This window comes from Momordica charantia, assembly GCF_013281855.1.
Source record: "Momordica charantia cultivar OHB3-1 chromosome 5 unlocalized genomic scaffold, Mcharantia_2.0 BLBB01000005.1, whole genome shotgun sequence".
Lineage (NCBI taxonomy): Eukaryota > Viridiplantae > Streptophyta > Magnoliopsida > Cucurbitales > Cucurbitaceae > Momordica > Momordica charantia.
Window position 1 is genome coordinate 2555461 of NW_028275163.1, and position 14400 is coordinate 2569860.

The window sequence follows — 14400 nt, forward strand, 5'->3', positions numbered from 1 at the left end:
ATATTTGATGGGTATGAATATTAAATTATTTTTCTGAGGTGAGAGAATTCGAACTTATGATATCTTCATGAGAGATCATTGTTAATTACCGTTAAGTTAAGTTCAAGTTGAGATTCTGCTATCTAAGTCGGTGGGTATATCTAACAGTGATAATAAAATATATAATTTAAAAGTAAAAACAAAAATCTTAAGTAGAGCAAAACAGTAATTTTTTTTAATTGCTGATAAGCCACCGAGTCCATCACAATTACGAAGTGGCCCCCACGAACTATCATGAAATTGCACAACGGTCCCCCAATGGCCAATGGCCAATTCGAGTGGATATATGGAAACGAAGGAACGATAATTATGAATCCGGATGGGCCCCACTTCCGCGGGAAGTTATCCGCATTTGTGATGACCTGTCCATCTTTTACCAATTATCTAAAAAGCGCGTAGCGTACACGGACCAATCTCAATTTCACACCACCCCCACCGTCGCGCTTGAACTCACGCGCTTTCATTCCCCCACATGGCGTTTTCTTTTCTCCTCCGCCATAACCGAAAAGCTCAGAAGTGCATTTCCACTGGCCAGTTGCTGTTTCACAAATCATCCCATTAGCTTCTTCTCTTTGGGATTCCTGCAATTTTTGAGCGAATTTCTAATGCACTCGCCTGAGGTATTCTTCATCTTGCTTTTTTCTGTTTGGTTGCTGAGAAAATCTCCGCCAATTTTCCTTCCTTTTTCTTTATTTTCTATCCAGCATATCCCGTTGAAACTAAGCAAGGGGTTGTTCTCGAGTAAACGTGGATTTTGGCCCTTAAGATGTTGATTGCTTCTTCTTTTTGGATTTTCCTTGTTGTATGGTCTTGATGCGGCAAAGGGATTGATAATTACACATATTTTGTTAGAGAAAGCTAAGTTATGTTTGCGTTTGCTTCTTTGACTTGGAAAAATGGAGCTCACTATTATATTTCTCTGAATTGTGAACTAAGATGTTGTAATTTTGATCTGTAAGAGTTTGCATGGAAGCTAAATAATGGGTGAGAAAACGACAATAACGATTGGAAAGAAAAAAAGTGAAAAATATTATTATTGTTAAAACTACCACTAATTTCAAAAAGGTACTGATGGGTTATTATATATTTAATGGTTTACATATATGTTTTAATATTCTCCCTCATTAGTGGGTTTCGAAATTAGTATAGAACTCAATAAGTGGCTGTTTGAATTAATTAGGGAGAAATGACAGAGGTTTGAACATTGTACCATGCTTCCATGTTAAACTATCACTGACTAAACTAAGTTTATTTGACAGGTTAGCGTACATTTAGTTTTTATATGTGATTAAACGGTCATTTGGATAGAAATTTCCTATCAGTCAGCCAATGGAAACGGATTTTTCCTTGTATTTATGTGCAAAGATACATTATCAAGATTTCAGTTCTTGGCATTGGGTTTAGGGTGTGAGTATCTATTTGCAAAGCTACATTATCAAGATGCATCTCTTTCTCTCTCTCAACTCCATGCTATTATTTGTTATCCATTTTAGTGAAATTGTGCTGCTTTTTGTTCTTAGGACAGGACGTAATGAACAATGCCTTCTAAAGGTATTTGCCTCGCTATGCTCAAATGAACTACAAGAGCAGGAATATAACCAGTGAACTCTTGGATGTAATTGAAGTAATATATTGACTTTTCAAGAAGATGACAACACTATCTTTAGCATCTGGAAATGTTGGAAGCAAAGATAGCTGCTTGGAATTTCCTAGTTTGTATTTTGCAGAAGGTCCTTTGGCTAGCAAACTCCTTAGAAGTTCACATAGAATAGGGTATGGATTTTGGTTGGATGATCCAAAAGTTCCCCGGATTAAGAGCAGAAACAAATTTTGTGTCACTGCAAAGGTTAAAAAGTGGAGGAAGCACGATTATCCCTGGCCGGATGATATTGACCCAAACATCAAGAGTGGGTACTTGACTTATCTGTCTTACTTCAAGCCTCTGGCCGAGAAACCGAAACCTGTCACGCTTCCATTTGAGAAGCCTCTGGTTGATTTAGAGAAGAAGATTATTGAGGTAAGTTCCTTTTATGAGTTTGAAAAATGTTCAGGAAGTCTTTTGAACATTATTTCCACGAGTTCGAAATCTTCTAGTAATGCATGTCTCAGTGAAGAAGCATATTTAAATCTTGGTAAAAGACCATGCAAAACCTCCCCCTTTTCCTTTTCCTTTATGTTATGATTTAAAAATCCTTTTGTGGTTCATAAATCACCGGGATATGAAATGGGAATCTCTGGTTAAGGCACAGTAACAGTGTAAATTTTCACATGGTCCTATGACACGAGATATCAGTAGGGCACAAAGCAGTATAGGAGCTTCTCATATTGTGTCTTGTGTTTAACTCTCTCTCCCTCTATTTCTTTCAGATCCGAAATTTGGCTGATGAAACTGGTTTAGATTTCAGTGATCAAATTGGTACCCTGGAGAACAAGTATCAGATGGTATGTTTTGAGTTTTTCTGCCCTGTATTACTTGACTTCATCGTTTTGCCTTATCCTGATATTCTGATATTTCTGTCCTAAATACTTTTTCTGCTCTCTGTTTCAAGTTCAGGCTCTCAAAGATTTGTACACACATTTGACACCAATTCAGCGACTATCAATTGCCCGACATCCCAATAGACCAACAGTTCTTGATCATATATTAAACATCACAGAAAAGGTACCTCCTATACTTTTTACATCTTATTTATAACATTTGAATGTAACTTGTATCTCTTTATTTTCAATCAGTGGGTAGAACTCCATGGAGATCGTGCGGGGTACGATGATCCAGCAATTGTTACTGGCATTGGGAGCATTGAAGGTAAAAGCTACATGTGTATAGGACATCAGAAAGGTAGGAATACCAAGGAGAACATTCTTCGCAACTTTGCTATGCCAACGCCTCATGGGTAAGCTTAAAGAGTCTCTCTGATTTTAAACCAATAAGTAGGGAGATTAGAATTAGTACAAAATAAAATATTTTGTCTAGGATTTCAACGTTGGAGTCTACTATTCATCTCTATTGCCCTCAAGGGTGACCTTGATGGGAAGGACTTGGGACGTTTGGAAATACCCTCCAAAGTATTGGGCTCAGGTGGAAAACTTAATTTAGAATTCTTGTTCTCCTTAAGAGCAAGTCTTGGGTGGGCGAAACCTTTCCAAAGATTAGCGGGGTAGCGCATGAACGAAGTGCAAGAAGTGAGCCTCAATACCCTGGTTATCAAGTTTATGTTGTGTTACTAGTTGCTTTATGTTGTATGAATTATGAAATATAAATAAAATAAGGAGAAAACCTTCAGGGAAAAGGATCTCAAGTCGACAAGAACATAATTTTTTTCGTTTTGCAATTATTGGATTTATTCGCTAAAACCATTGTTTGGAAACCAGCTACCGGAAGGCTTTACGGATGATGAAATATGCTGATCATCATGGTTTGCCTATCCTTACTTTTGTTGACACTCCTGGGGCATTTGCTGATCTAAAATCTGAGGAACTTGGTCAAGTGGGTAACACTTTTCATCTCAACGTGAAAATTGAACTTTGGTGGATTGCTTTAATAACATGTTATTGGCTTAACAATTTTCTGATTTTTGCAGGGTGAAGCAATAGCCCATAACTTGAGGACCATGTTTGGTCTAAAGGTGCCCATTGTAACAGTGGTAACTGGCGAGGGCGGTTCCGGAGGAGCCCTTGCGATTGCCTGTTCAAATAAAATGTTCATGATGGAGAATTCTGCTTTCTACGTTGCAAGGTACAATATGTATATATATTTTTCTTATAAAAACACAAGCCTTAGCTTGATATCTTCGGGTGAGTTTGGAATGCCTTTATAAACAAGTGTTTTTAAGTGAAACATTTATTTTAAAAATATTTTTGAAAAAAAAAATACATCTCAAGTCACTTTAAGTGCTCTCAATCGGTTTTTTAAATTTCTCATTACTTTTGATTATAAATAATTTTAAAATGTATTTTTACTTATAAATTTTAACCAAACACTACCATTAAGTGACTTTTAGCCCTCCATAAATATACTTTAAAAGCGTCCCAAACACTGTTTAAAGAAGTAACAGATAACAGAAGAGAACAAGATTTTCTTTTCCTATCATCTATGTAAGTTCTACGAGTGACTTTTTTTTTTCTTTTTGGTGTCTGTATTTGTGATCAGTCCTGAAGCATGTGCTGCAATTTTGTGGAAATCCTCTCAAGCAGCTCCTAAGGTATGCGACTATTTCGACAGTTGTGCGTACTTTAACCCAAGATCGGCTTTTGTTTAACCCTTGAAGTTTCGTCCTTGTGCAGGCTGCTGAGAAATTGAAAATCACAGCTCAAGAACATTACAGGCTCAAAATTGCTGATGGTATCATCCCTGTAAGTACCTGTCTATGTCACTATGTGTTTCAGTGCTTGCAGAAATGAAAGCATTATTGTTCCTTTATCATCTCTCATCAAAAGCACCATTTTCTTGCCTGGCATCACCTTCCACTGAACAAAAGAAGAAAAGAAAAATAACTTTGTCGCCCAAATGTAACTCTCTCTTTGGTAGGAGCTCACAAGATTTCCTCTCAAGCTGATTTAACTTTTCTTTTTCCTTTTTCCTTCTTGTATGAAACAAGAGTAAAAGAAGAGATAATAATGTAAAAGTAGAACGAGAGTTGTGTTGCGATTAGACACTTGATAATTGCCATAAATGACAGAATACATGGCCATGTATATCAGTTCTCTTGGCTTGGCCATTTGTTTCAACTTTACATCCATGCTCGTGAGAGATATCGAGCTTCAAGAAATAATATATGCATAAAATGACAAGACGTCCCGATATATTTTAGTTTTGCTTACATTCAACTGATAATAAGTTCAGCTGATGCTTCTCCTAGACACTACTAATGTTATATTTATATTACTGCTTATAGGAGCCTCTTGGTGGTGCACATGCTGATCCAGCATGGGCCTCCCAACAAATTAAGTCTGCAATAATCGAGGCAATGAAGGTAAATATCTTTCACATCTTCACATTTGCACCACAGAAAATATAAACTTAGTATTGGCTCTTTAGTCTTTACCTTATCTTATTTACTATTGTATTGCACAGTACTAGACTTTATTCCAACACCCACCAAGAGGCTAGCTAGTTTCAGTTATCCTTCTTCATGTAATCTTTGGTCTCTCGAGTGATTTATTTTGAAGATTTGAAGTCCTTGAATTGTATCAACCAAATGAGGTTCGAGCACGTCTTGGTGTCATTTTCATGAAATTTTTTTGTCATTCCGACCTTTCCCTGCCATTTTATAATTTGAGTACTAGGGTTCTCGTTTCTTTCCATCACGCTCTCTCATAATCCTATTGAAACTTTGCCCAACCCAAGCCAGGATAACAATATTTTATATTATTAAAGACATGTTTGGTAGTGCTGCGAAATCACTTTTATATTGCCACAATGGACAGGTTTAGAAGTGATTTTGACAAAATCTTTTTTCATTATCAAAATAGCTTCCATTTAAAATAGTAATATTTTACCATCATACAATGAAAATTCTAGATATGTCAAAATGTCACAAGTTTTCGTGGAGACATCACGGACCCTTATTAGAACCATCCACTGGAGTGATGTATTATCCTTCCATTTACTTCACATGATTTCCTTGTAATGGAATTTCCACCTAAAAGCTAAAATTGACCTTGTTCAGGAACTAGCAAACATGAGTACAGAAGAGTTGCTCCACCACAGGATGCTCAAATACCGCCATATCGGTGGTTTTCAAGAAGGAATTCCCATTGATCCACAGAGAAAACGCAAGATGATGCCATCTCAAACCAGCCTGCCAAAGCCTGGTGACATAGAGTCAGAACTTGAGGATCTAAAGAATAAGATTCTCAAAGTGAAAGGCCCATCCGATCCAATCACATCCCAAGCGATTGAGAAACTCAAGGAAGATGTTGACAAAGAGATGACCAATGCATTCATCTCCATGGGCTTACAAGAGAAGCTTGAATCTCTCAAACTAGAACTCTCCCAACCCCCAAATGGGTTGCCTAATCAACCACTCAGCAGAAGTTTGAAGGAAAAATCAGACAAACTCATGCAAGAATTCAAGCAGAACCTGTCAAAGCCCGGTTCTTATCTGGGTTTGAAACAGAAGCTTGAAAAGCTAGACATGGTTAACAAACTCATTGAGCAGAAGAAGAAGAGCGAGGAACTAAAAACAGAGATCAACAGCAAGATCCCATCTGAGACACAAGCAAAACTGAAACAATTGAAGGATAATTGGGACAATATTGTTTCCAGTGGGGCCCCAGTGGACAGAGAGTTCATAGAGGAACTCGAGAGAGTCAAGACAGAGCTTGTCGATGTCTTGAAGACAGCAAATTTGGATGTCGTGGGAGTGGTCAAAAGGACTGCCGAGGCCCCACCGGCAGAGGTGAGAGAGATGGTGCAGCGTTTGAAAGAGGAGATCGATGGGGAGATTGAGAGGGCCATAGAAATGGCGGAACTTGGTGGGAAGATCGAGGAACTGAAGGCGAAAATGGCGGATGGGTTGAATGTGAAAGAGGTTGAGAAGGTGGAGGCAGAGATAAAGGAGAAGATTGTTGAGGCTTTGGAGGCATCGGGGTTGAAAGAGAAAGTGGAGAGCTTGAGAATGGAGGTGGCGTCGGCCATGGCGGCGGCGGCTGCAGAAGGTATGGTTGCCGCTGATAATGGCAGGTCTTAGATAATGGTGTTGATATGATTCTGTCGAGAGAGAGAGAGAGAGAGAGTAATTATTGAGGCTTTATTGTATGATAATTGAATTTGTTGCGATGTGATTTAGTGGAATGATAAATAATTGATTCTGTTCAATATGGATTTTTAGTATCTAACATGGATTTTTCCTTTTTAACTACACAAATGGGGCTGATTTCATAAGTTTCAAATTTGGTCCATACACTTTAATATCGTGTATTTTAAATTCGATTCGATGCAAGCTTAACTCAATGGATCGTGAGTTCGAATATTCTATTTTCATTTAGTGTACGAAAAATAATTGTAATGTTAGATTGACAAAATTAAGTGGTAATGACCTACTCAATTGAAAATTAGTTATTTGAAATTGTTAAAGTATATTTCAAGAATGTGGGGTAAGTGAATTTAACGATGTGACTTTGAAAGCCGATGAATTACTATTAACTTTTTAATGTGTATTAATTAAATTGACATAATTATGTTAAATTATAAAATATATGTCAACTTTATATTTCAGACCAAAATGTAGTGTGTTCGAATTTTCAACCACACATGTTTTTTTTAGTACAGGGTGGATCATTAAACTCATAACCTCTTGGTTAGAGATATATGTCAATTATCGTTAAACTATGCTCGTTTTCATACCCACACATGTTGTTATACCAACAAATGACAAACTTATAAATCATATTTATCGTTAATATAAGCATAACTTATTAAAATGTTATATCATATATGTTCGATCATAAGGTTATAATAATAACAACAACAATATATTTACTAAAACTAGTTCAACGATAATTGACATTCACCCACATAACTTTATTATTTTATTTTCGAGATGTAGCTACATTTTTTGTTATATTATGAATGTAATCTTTATTTTGTTTGGACTTGGTTTCAATTTTGTCCGATAATTAGAATGCACTACCACATATATATATAATTTTTTTTTCCGAATAAATGCACTACCATGTTGAATGTCTTGTGGGATAATTTTTATTTATTTTTTCCTTCTTCTTCTTCTTCATGACAATAAACTAGTGTTTTCTATTTGGATGATTATCTTATTAATGGTAAAGAAAAATATATATAAAAAACAATTGAATGGATTCACAAAGCTCATGGCTTTCCAAAAAAGAAAAAAAAAGGTCATGCCTTGTCAGCAACACTTTCATGCTGATAGAGCACGTTGCCCAATGGACATTTAACATGAAACCCATTTACTTTATTTAATCATTTTTAGTAAAGATACTCCTCCTCATTTGTTTTTCCCAAATAAATAACATCACATATGTGTTAAATGTCCATTGATTACATGTATTAGAAATTTGAAATGTTTGAATTAATTACGGTAAATATGAACATAGTTCACTGGTTAAAATATTTTCTCATTTCCATATTTGTTATACTAAATAAAAAAAAATAGAAGTACGAATTTAAATAAACATTCAAAAATTGAATTGAGACTTTTGTTTTAAAAACTAGATTAAAAAACCATTTTTGAAACTATATTAAGATAAAAAATAATAGATAAGCATTTCTTAGGGAAAAAAAAACACAGCAAAGGATAATGTCAAGATTCAAGACTAATTTAAGAAGGAAAATGAGAGGGCAATGGAATAATCCTCCAAATTATTGAACAACATTATAAAATTAATCAACAAGGACAGAAAACGTGAAATAAGTGAAAATAAAAGAATCTTTCAGTCTCTATATGCAAATAAAAAGTTAAAGAAGGACCATTCTGCAAATTGGTAGACCCACTTCCTCGGATGCCCTAGGAGCTCTCCGATAGTAACTTCCACTCCATCGTCAAACGACCCAAACAACATTGACGAAAGAAAAATCCGGCCGCTCTCGCCTTCGTCTGAATCCGCCGCGGGCTCTACGATCAAAATCTCTACTTCATTGCTCTGTAAATTTCTTCCATTACTGCAATTTCTGCCATTTCTAGACCTAGATCTGTACAAATTTCTCCGGTTTTTTTCGTTTCTTTTGTTCCATTTTTCGTCTTCAGATTTGCCTTTTATCCGCCCCGCCAATACGAGAACTAGCGGATTTTTGGTCATGTATAAATTGTAGGCTTCGTTAGTGAACTTGAGCGGAACCTTTTGTAGTCGATTATTTCCTTCTTCGATCTTCTTGGTAGTTTTCGTAAGATTTCTTCTTTATTTTGTCGTCATTCAATCATTCGATCGGAAACCCTAGCTCCCGCTTTTTTTTGAACGTCGTTAGGGTCGCGAGTCTTGATCAGTGTGACTAGTGATGAACAATAGGGGAAGGTATCCACCCGGGATCGGCGCTGGGCGAGGCGGAGGCATGAATGCGAGCCCTTCGTTTCAGTCAAGACCACACCAGCAGCAATACGTACAAAGAAATTTGGCGCCGAATCAGCAGTATCACCAGCACCAACAGCTCCAACAACACCAACAATGGCTGAAAAGGAACCAGTTAGGTGGCGCTCCTGCCGATACCGGCGTTGACGAGGTTGAGAAGACCGTGCAGTCGGAGGCTGTTGACTCGAGGTTCGTGTTAAATACACGAAAGACTTTATGTTTCCGTTAATGCATTATTTTTTATGGGGCATGTGTATAAGATGATGGGATTCATCGCTCTGTATGCTCATACCACCATTTCGGGGCCTGAGTTATGATGTGGGAATGAGATGCGTGTGTATGTTTGATTTTATGTAGAAGGGGGCCCCATAGTTAATTTTGTTATTCTGGCGGATCCGATTCTCCGTCTCTCTGTATCTAGCGTAATAAGCATCGGGTATAGTCAAAATTTTAGGGTCTCCGCTCTTTGTTTCATTTCTTTTTTCTGGGTGCCACTTGTGGTATTTTGCACTTATTTCTTTTGACAGAGGATTTTGTATATAGGTCAACATTCTTATGTTAGGAAACTTTTATATCTTATAAAATATCTTTTATCAACATGAAAGGTTTTGAATTTTGGTACAGTTAATTGTATTGCTTGGCGTGCATCGAAAATGATTATTATTATCGATTAATTTCTCCTTTTCCATGTAGCTCACAAGATTGGAAGGCAAGGTTAAAGATTCCACCACCTGATACACGGTATAAAACCGAGGTATCCTTCTAATGATCCTCTAATGACTCAATGCTCTGATTAATCCATATACCCAGGCATGCCAGATTATTGTTATTATGTCATTCTGTTTCTTCAGTTTGTTTTCTTTAATGCTCATGCAAACTGGAAATACTCACGGGCCTCTGTATAAGAAAGTGGCTAATTTTGTCAGCATCTAATCTGCCCATTATCCAATTCCAGGATGTGACGGCTACCAAAGGAAATGAATTTGAGGACTATTTTCTAAAACGTGAATTACTCATGGGAATCTACGAGAAAGGCTTTGAAAGACCATCTCCCATTCAAGAAGAAAGTATTCCAATTGCTTTAACTGGCAGTGATATTCTTGCTAGAGCAAAGAATGGAACTGGAAAGACCGCTGCATTTTGCATTCCCGCATTGGAAAAGATTGATCAGGATAACAATGTAATCCAAGGTTTGTTCTTGACCTGCTCTTGCCAATCTCATATTATGTTTAAAGATGGATCTGTTCTCTAAATTTCAAATTGATGAGATTCCTTTTAAACTTCAAATGTCAATTTGCATGATTACCATCCCAAACATTTGCAACGCTTATCCAAGTTTTTATCACGCAAGAAATTTGATAGAAAAACTTTATAGCTGTGTTGTACAGTTCCTCCACTAGGCATTAATGCTGGCTGCAAAGCTGGTGCTCTTCTTGAGTATTGCTCTCACGGTCTTCTGGATATATCTAAGATATGAAAACACTAGCTTGTTAATGTCCAAAAAGAAAAAATATAAGCATCACCGCAAGTTGTAAATCCTTGAGATGGATTCCATTCTTTCCCACCAAAAACCCACCCCTCCACACAACCAGCCACTTGAGTTCCATGCACGACCTACTCAGTATGTCCACCCTCATGATCTAAAGAAATGTTGAAGGTGGATATCTTTTCTCTGGCTTGTCCTAATTTCAACCACTATTATTTTTTTTCCACAGTAGTAATTTATACTATTGCTATAATTTTTAACATCTGTCATTCTGCTGAGTCATTGAAGATGAGCGGTTATTTTTTCATGCATGGTCACTCGTATTAATAGCTGTTATGCCACATTTCTATGGAAATCTTTCCTTCAGCTTAATCCCTTCTCGGTTTGTTCTGTTATTTTTTTGACATTTGTTTTTTCCCTTTATATGGACAGTTGTTATCCTCGTACCGACTCGAGAGTTGGCTCTTCAAACTTCACAAGTTTGTAAGGAACTCGGAAAGAATTTGAATATTCAAGTTATGGTTACAACGGGTGGTACCAGTTTAAAGGATGATATCATGCGATTATATCAACCAGTTCATTTATTAGTTGGAACTCCTGGAAGGATATTAGATCTTGCAAAAAAAGGTGTCTGTGTACTGAAGGACTGTTCTATGCTTATCATGGATGAGGTGAATACCTGAGATGTGAATGCAATTAAATTTAGCTTCTGGAATTCATGAATGAGTGGCTTTGATTTCAATGTCTTTTTATTTTTCAGTATGAATCTGTCTTGTAATATTGTGCCGCAGGGTTGTGCAAGCTGAGCGTTTGTATGAGTATATAGATTGAACTTTTTTGTCTTGAGCGACAAGGATATTAGTATTAATTGTATTTCCATTCCTATGTTCTCGAGAATGATGTGAAGGAATTAAATGCAAGAAAATCTTACAACTCCCAAATTGTAAAAATTTCTGTATGTTGTATGAGTAGGAATTATAATCTTTTATGTAGGTAACAAATTTTGAAATGCTAATCCTTTTTTTGTTCTGTTTCTCAGGCCGACAAGCTCTTGTCTCCAGAGTTCCAACCCTCAATAGAGCAGCTGATTCGCTTTTTGCCTGCTAATCGGCAGATTCTTATGTATTCCGCAACCTTTCCTGTAACTGTGAAGGACTTCAAAGATAGATATCTTCACAAGCCCTATATTATAAACTTAATGGATGAGCTCACTCTAAAGGGTATCACCCAATTCTATGCATTTGTTGAAGAAAGACAAAAAGTTCACTGCCTTAATACTCTTTTCTCTAAGGTTTGATTCCAAGCAAGCCTCTTTTACTTGGTTGCCTTCCCTACATTCTCTTTTCCTGGGTAAATCATTTAGTTATGTTTCTATCTGCAGCTGCAAATTAACCAGTCAATTATCTTCTGCAATTCGGTAAATCGAGTTGAGTTGTTAGCCAAGAAAATAACAGAACTTGGTTATTCTTGTTTCTATATTCATGCAAAGATGCTGCAAGATCATCGCAACAGAGTATTTCATGACTTCCGAAATGGTGCATGTAGAAATCTTGTTTGTACTGGTATGTCATTTGTGTGTGCATGATTATACATGCATGCATGCGTACACAAACTATATTTTTTTACATGAAACATCCTTTATAATATATTTGCATCTTGTTGAACTGTACATTTTTCTTTTTTCTCTTTCTGAATGTGCTATCTTTTACTTATTTTTTTGGATTGTTTTACCATGAGAAGGCAAAATTCACCATCCCACTTGTCCTCAACTAATTTCTTTTCATATGGGACACAACTGCAGATTTATTTACAAGAGGAATAGACATTCAAGCAGTAAATGTCGTTATTAACTTTGATTTTCCCAAGAATTCAGAGACATATCTACATAGGGTACGTGTCACTTTCAGTTCCTGTTGAATCTTTTGATGTGCCTATTCTCATATCTTTTAATAATTGTTTTCACTTGCAGGTTGGGCGATCTGGAAGGTTTGGACATCTTGGCTTAGCTGTGAATTTAATCACCTATGAGGATCGTTTCAATTTGTATGTATTTTTTAAAGGATATTTTAGTTTACTGCCATCATCATACATTCAGATGCATTGAAACGTGATTTTTCATACAACAGGTACAGGATTGAACAAGAACTTGGGACGGAAATAAAACAAATCCCACCCCATATTGACCAGGCAATCTACTGCCGGTAATTTGTGGTGGACATTGGATCCCAGGGTACACATTGGCAGGTAAGAACCAAAATGGGCTTCTTAATTCTCCTTGTATGGATGTTTGTATGTATATGCATTTGTATACTTATATTTGGAAGTACTTGTAATATAGAAGCATGTTGTGTGGTGGTAAAAATGCAGTCAAGTTCAATTATATTTTAAATTTGTGGGTCATCATTGCTGTATTAAACAGCTTCAATTTCCTGCCTCTTGGTCATTTATGGTCATTGAATAACATTAAATGTTCATCTTGGTAATAATATTATAGGATAAGTGTAAATGGTTCCATACTTACCCTACCATTACTTTTTGGATAGATGCCAAAAGAGATACGATTATGAGACCTAGGGACTGAGTTTTTGAAATATGGTAATGGCGTAGCATTCTTATTGCTTTATTTTCCTGTAATACTGTTGTTTAGTTATTGTGGTTTGGTTATCTTAGTGTTTCTGGGCACTGGGCAGGTAAGTCCATATTTTGTTATTTACCGCCAGTGACCCATTACTGACCTGCATACTACACTGTTGCAAATTATAACAGTTTTGATTAACATAAAAACAAGAATTCCAACATACTTGGACCATGCATTAGGTAATATCAATACATTCATATGGGGATGGCAGTCGTTGATTGAAATGTTGTTTTTTTCAATTTCTATTATGGTTAGAAGTGAACAATTGACAAAGCGCATCTTGCTAAATGAATGGTTTCTATTTCTGAATAATTATGTTAAATACTTCTCGTAATAAGATTGCAGGGGACGATATTCTTGCAATATCTTTGGTTTCATGTTGGTCTAACTTTTTCCTCCGAATGATAATTCAGTACAAAGTTCCAATATGAGAACTGTGGAACATGATTAGCGCGTATCAATTTAATTAAGTACCTGTAGTTATTCATCTCATACATGTAACTGACTGAATTCATTGATGGTTTTCTTTTCCCTTTTGGGTTTTGTTTTTTTTGGTCAATGAAGCTCGTCAGAAGAACGGTGATCTGGCTACGACGGAGGACATGTTTTCGAGTCAATATCATCACAGAAGACGACCGACTCAGCTTGTGCAGAATGTTGGCTTGGAACCCTACTATTAGTTAGAAAGCTATAGGCCTGAAGACATTAACAGGAGATTAGGATAGAATGTAGACTGGCTCATCTATAAAATTCCCAGACGGATGAATTCTGGGTGCCCCCCCAGTTATTTGGCTTATTTTTATCATCGTCTTCGTCATCAACTGACCTGTTTGTTTCTGTTTTAAGTTTCGTCTTTTCTCGTCGTTTGCTCTCTTCCAAGTTTCTGGATGTACTGTAATCCTTAAGAAAAAAGTGTCATCCCCCCATCCCCCACCCTTCTTTTATAGACTGCAGTTTCTTCTTCCCCCCTCAAGTTGTTTCAAATACCTTCATTTTAAGTTCCAATGGACAAGGTTGCTGCTTGCATAATGGATTTTTGCCAAATGGGCTGTTTCTTTTAAACAAACAGGTCAGGACTAGTTTCTTCAGTTGGTGGGGTCCATGTGCCACGTGTTCCAATAGGAAAAATGTGGGAGTTTTTGAGCTGCTATTTTTATTAAATGCCTTTAGGGTCGCCGCCGACAGAAGAAAGCTG

At 36.6% G+C, this 14400-nt stretch overlaps 2 protein-coding genes across 3 annotated transcripts; both read left to right on the forward strand.

The window, feature by feature from the left end:
• The first annotated feature begins 500 nt into the window (after nucleotides 1–500).
• On the forward strand, nucleotides 501–6859 carry LOC111016370 (acetyl-coenzyme A carboxylase carboxyl transferase subunit alpha, chloroplastic). 2 transcript variants are annotated; one of them, XM_022291754.2, is made up of 11 exons: nucleotides 501–659; nucleotides 1560–2056; nucleotides 2407–2481; nucleotides 2594–2701; nucleotides 2773–2933; nucleotides 3412–3526; nucleotides 3621–3775; nucleotides 4190–4241; nucleotides 4324–4392; nucleotides 4935–5012; nucleotides 5709–6859. In XM_022291754.2, the coding sequence occupies exons 2-11, from the start codon at nucleotides 1688–1690 to the stop codon at nucleotides 6729–6731; spliced, it is 2205 nt and encodes a 734-aa protein (XP_022147446.1). In that variant the 5' UTR covers nucleotides 501–659; nucleotides 1560–1687; the 3' UTR covers nucleotides 6732–6859. The 2 variants fall into 2 exon arrangements, with proteins under 2 accessions (XP_022147446.1, XP_022147447.1); XM_022291755.2 differs by having other exon boundaries at nucleotides 511–659; nucleotides 1565–2056.
• A 1677-nt stretch (nucleotides 6860–8536) lies between these two features.
• Nucleotides 8537–14234, forward strand: LOC111016315 (DEAD-box ATP-dependent RNA helicase 8). The gene is made up of 10 exons (XM_022291663.2): nucleotides 8537–9270; nucleotides 9775–9835; nucleotides 10037–10271; nucleotides 11000–11238; nucleotides 11607–11858; nucleotides 11949–12129; nucleotides 12369–12457; nucleotides 12537–12610; nucleotides 12694–12811; nucleotides 13770–14234. The coding sequence occupies exons 1-9, from the start codon at nucleotides 9011–9013 to the stop codon at nucleotides 12770–12772; spliced, it is 1470 nt and encodes a 489-aa protein (XP_022147355.1). The 5' UTR covers nucleotides 8537–9010; the 3' UTR covers nucleotides 12773–12811; nucleotides 13770–14234.
• The last annotated feature ends 166 nt before the right edge of the window (nucleotides 14235–14400 follow it).

Excerpts from the sequence above, each read along its gene's own strand:
- LOC111016315 (XM_022291663.2), top strand. The coding sequence starts at position 9,011 with ATGAACAATAGGGGAAGGTATCCACCCGGGATCGGCGCTGGGCGAGGC. Across the intron at positions 9,271-9,774 it reads TCGGAGGCTGTTGACTCGAG|CTCACAAGATTGGAAGGCAA; the intron begins GTTCGTGTTAAA and ends TTTTCCATGTAG. Across the intron at positions 9,836-10,036 it reads ATACACGGTATAAAACCGAG|GATGTGACGGCTACCAAAGG; the intron begins GTATCCTTCTAA and ends ATCCAATTCCAG.
- LOC111016370 (XM_022291754.2), top strand. The coding sequence starts at position 1,688 with ATGACAACACTATCTTTAGCATCTGGAAATGTTGGAAGCAAAGATAGC. Across the intron at positions 3,527-3,620 it reads AATCTGAGGAACTTGGTCAA|GGTGAAGCAATAGCCCATAA; the intron begins GTGGGTAACACT and ends TGATTTTTGCAG. Across the intron at positions 4,393-4,934 it reads TTGCTGATGGTATCATCCCT|GAGCCTCTTGGTGGTGCACA; the intron begins GTAAGTACCTGT and ends TACTGCTTATAG.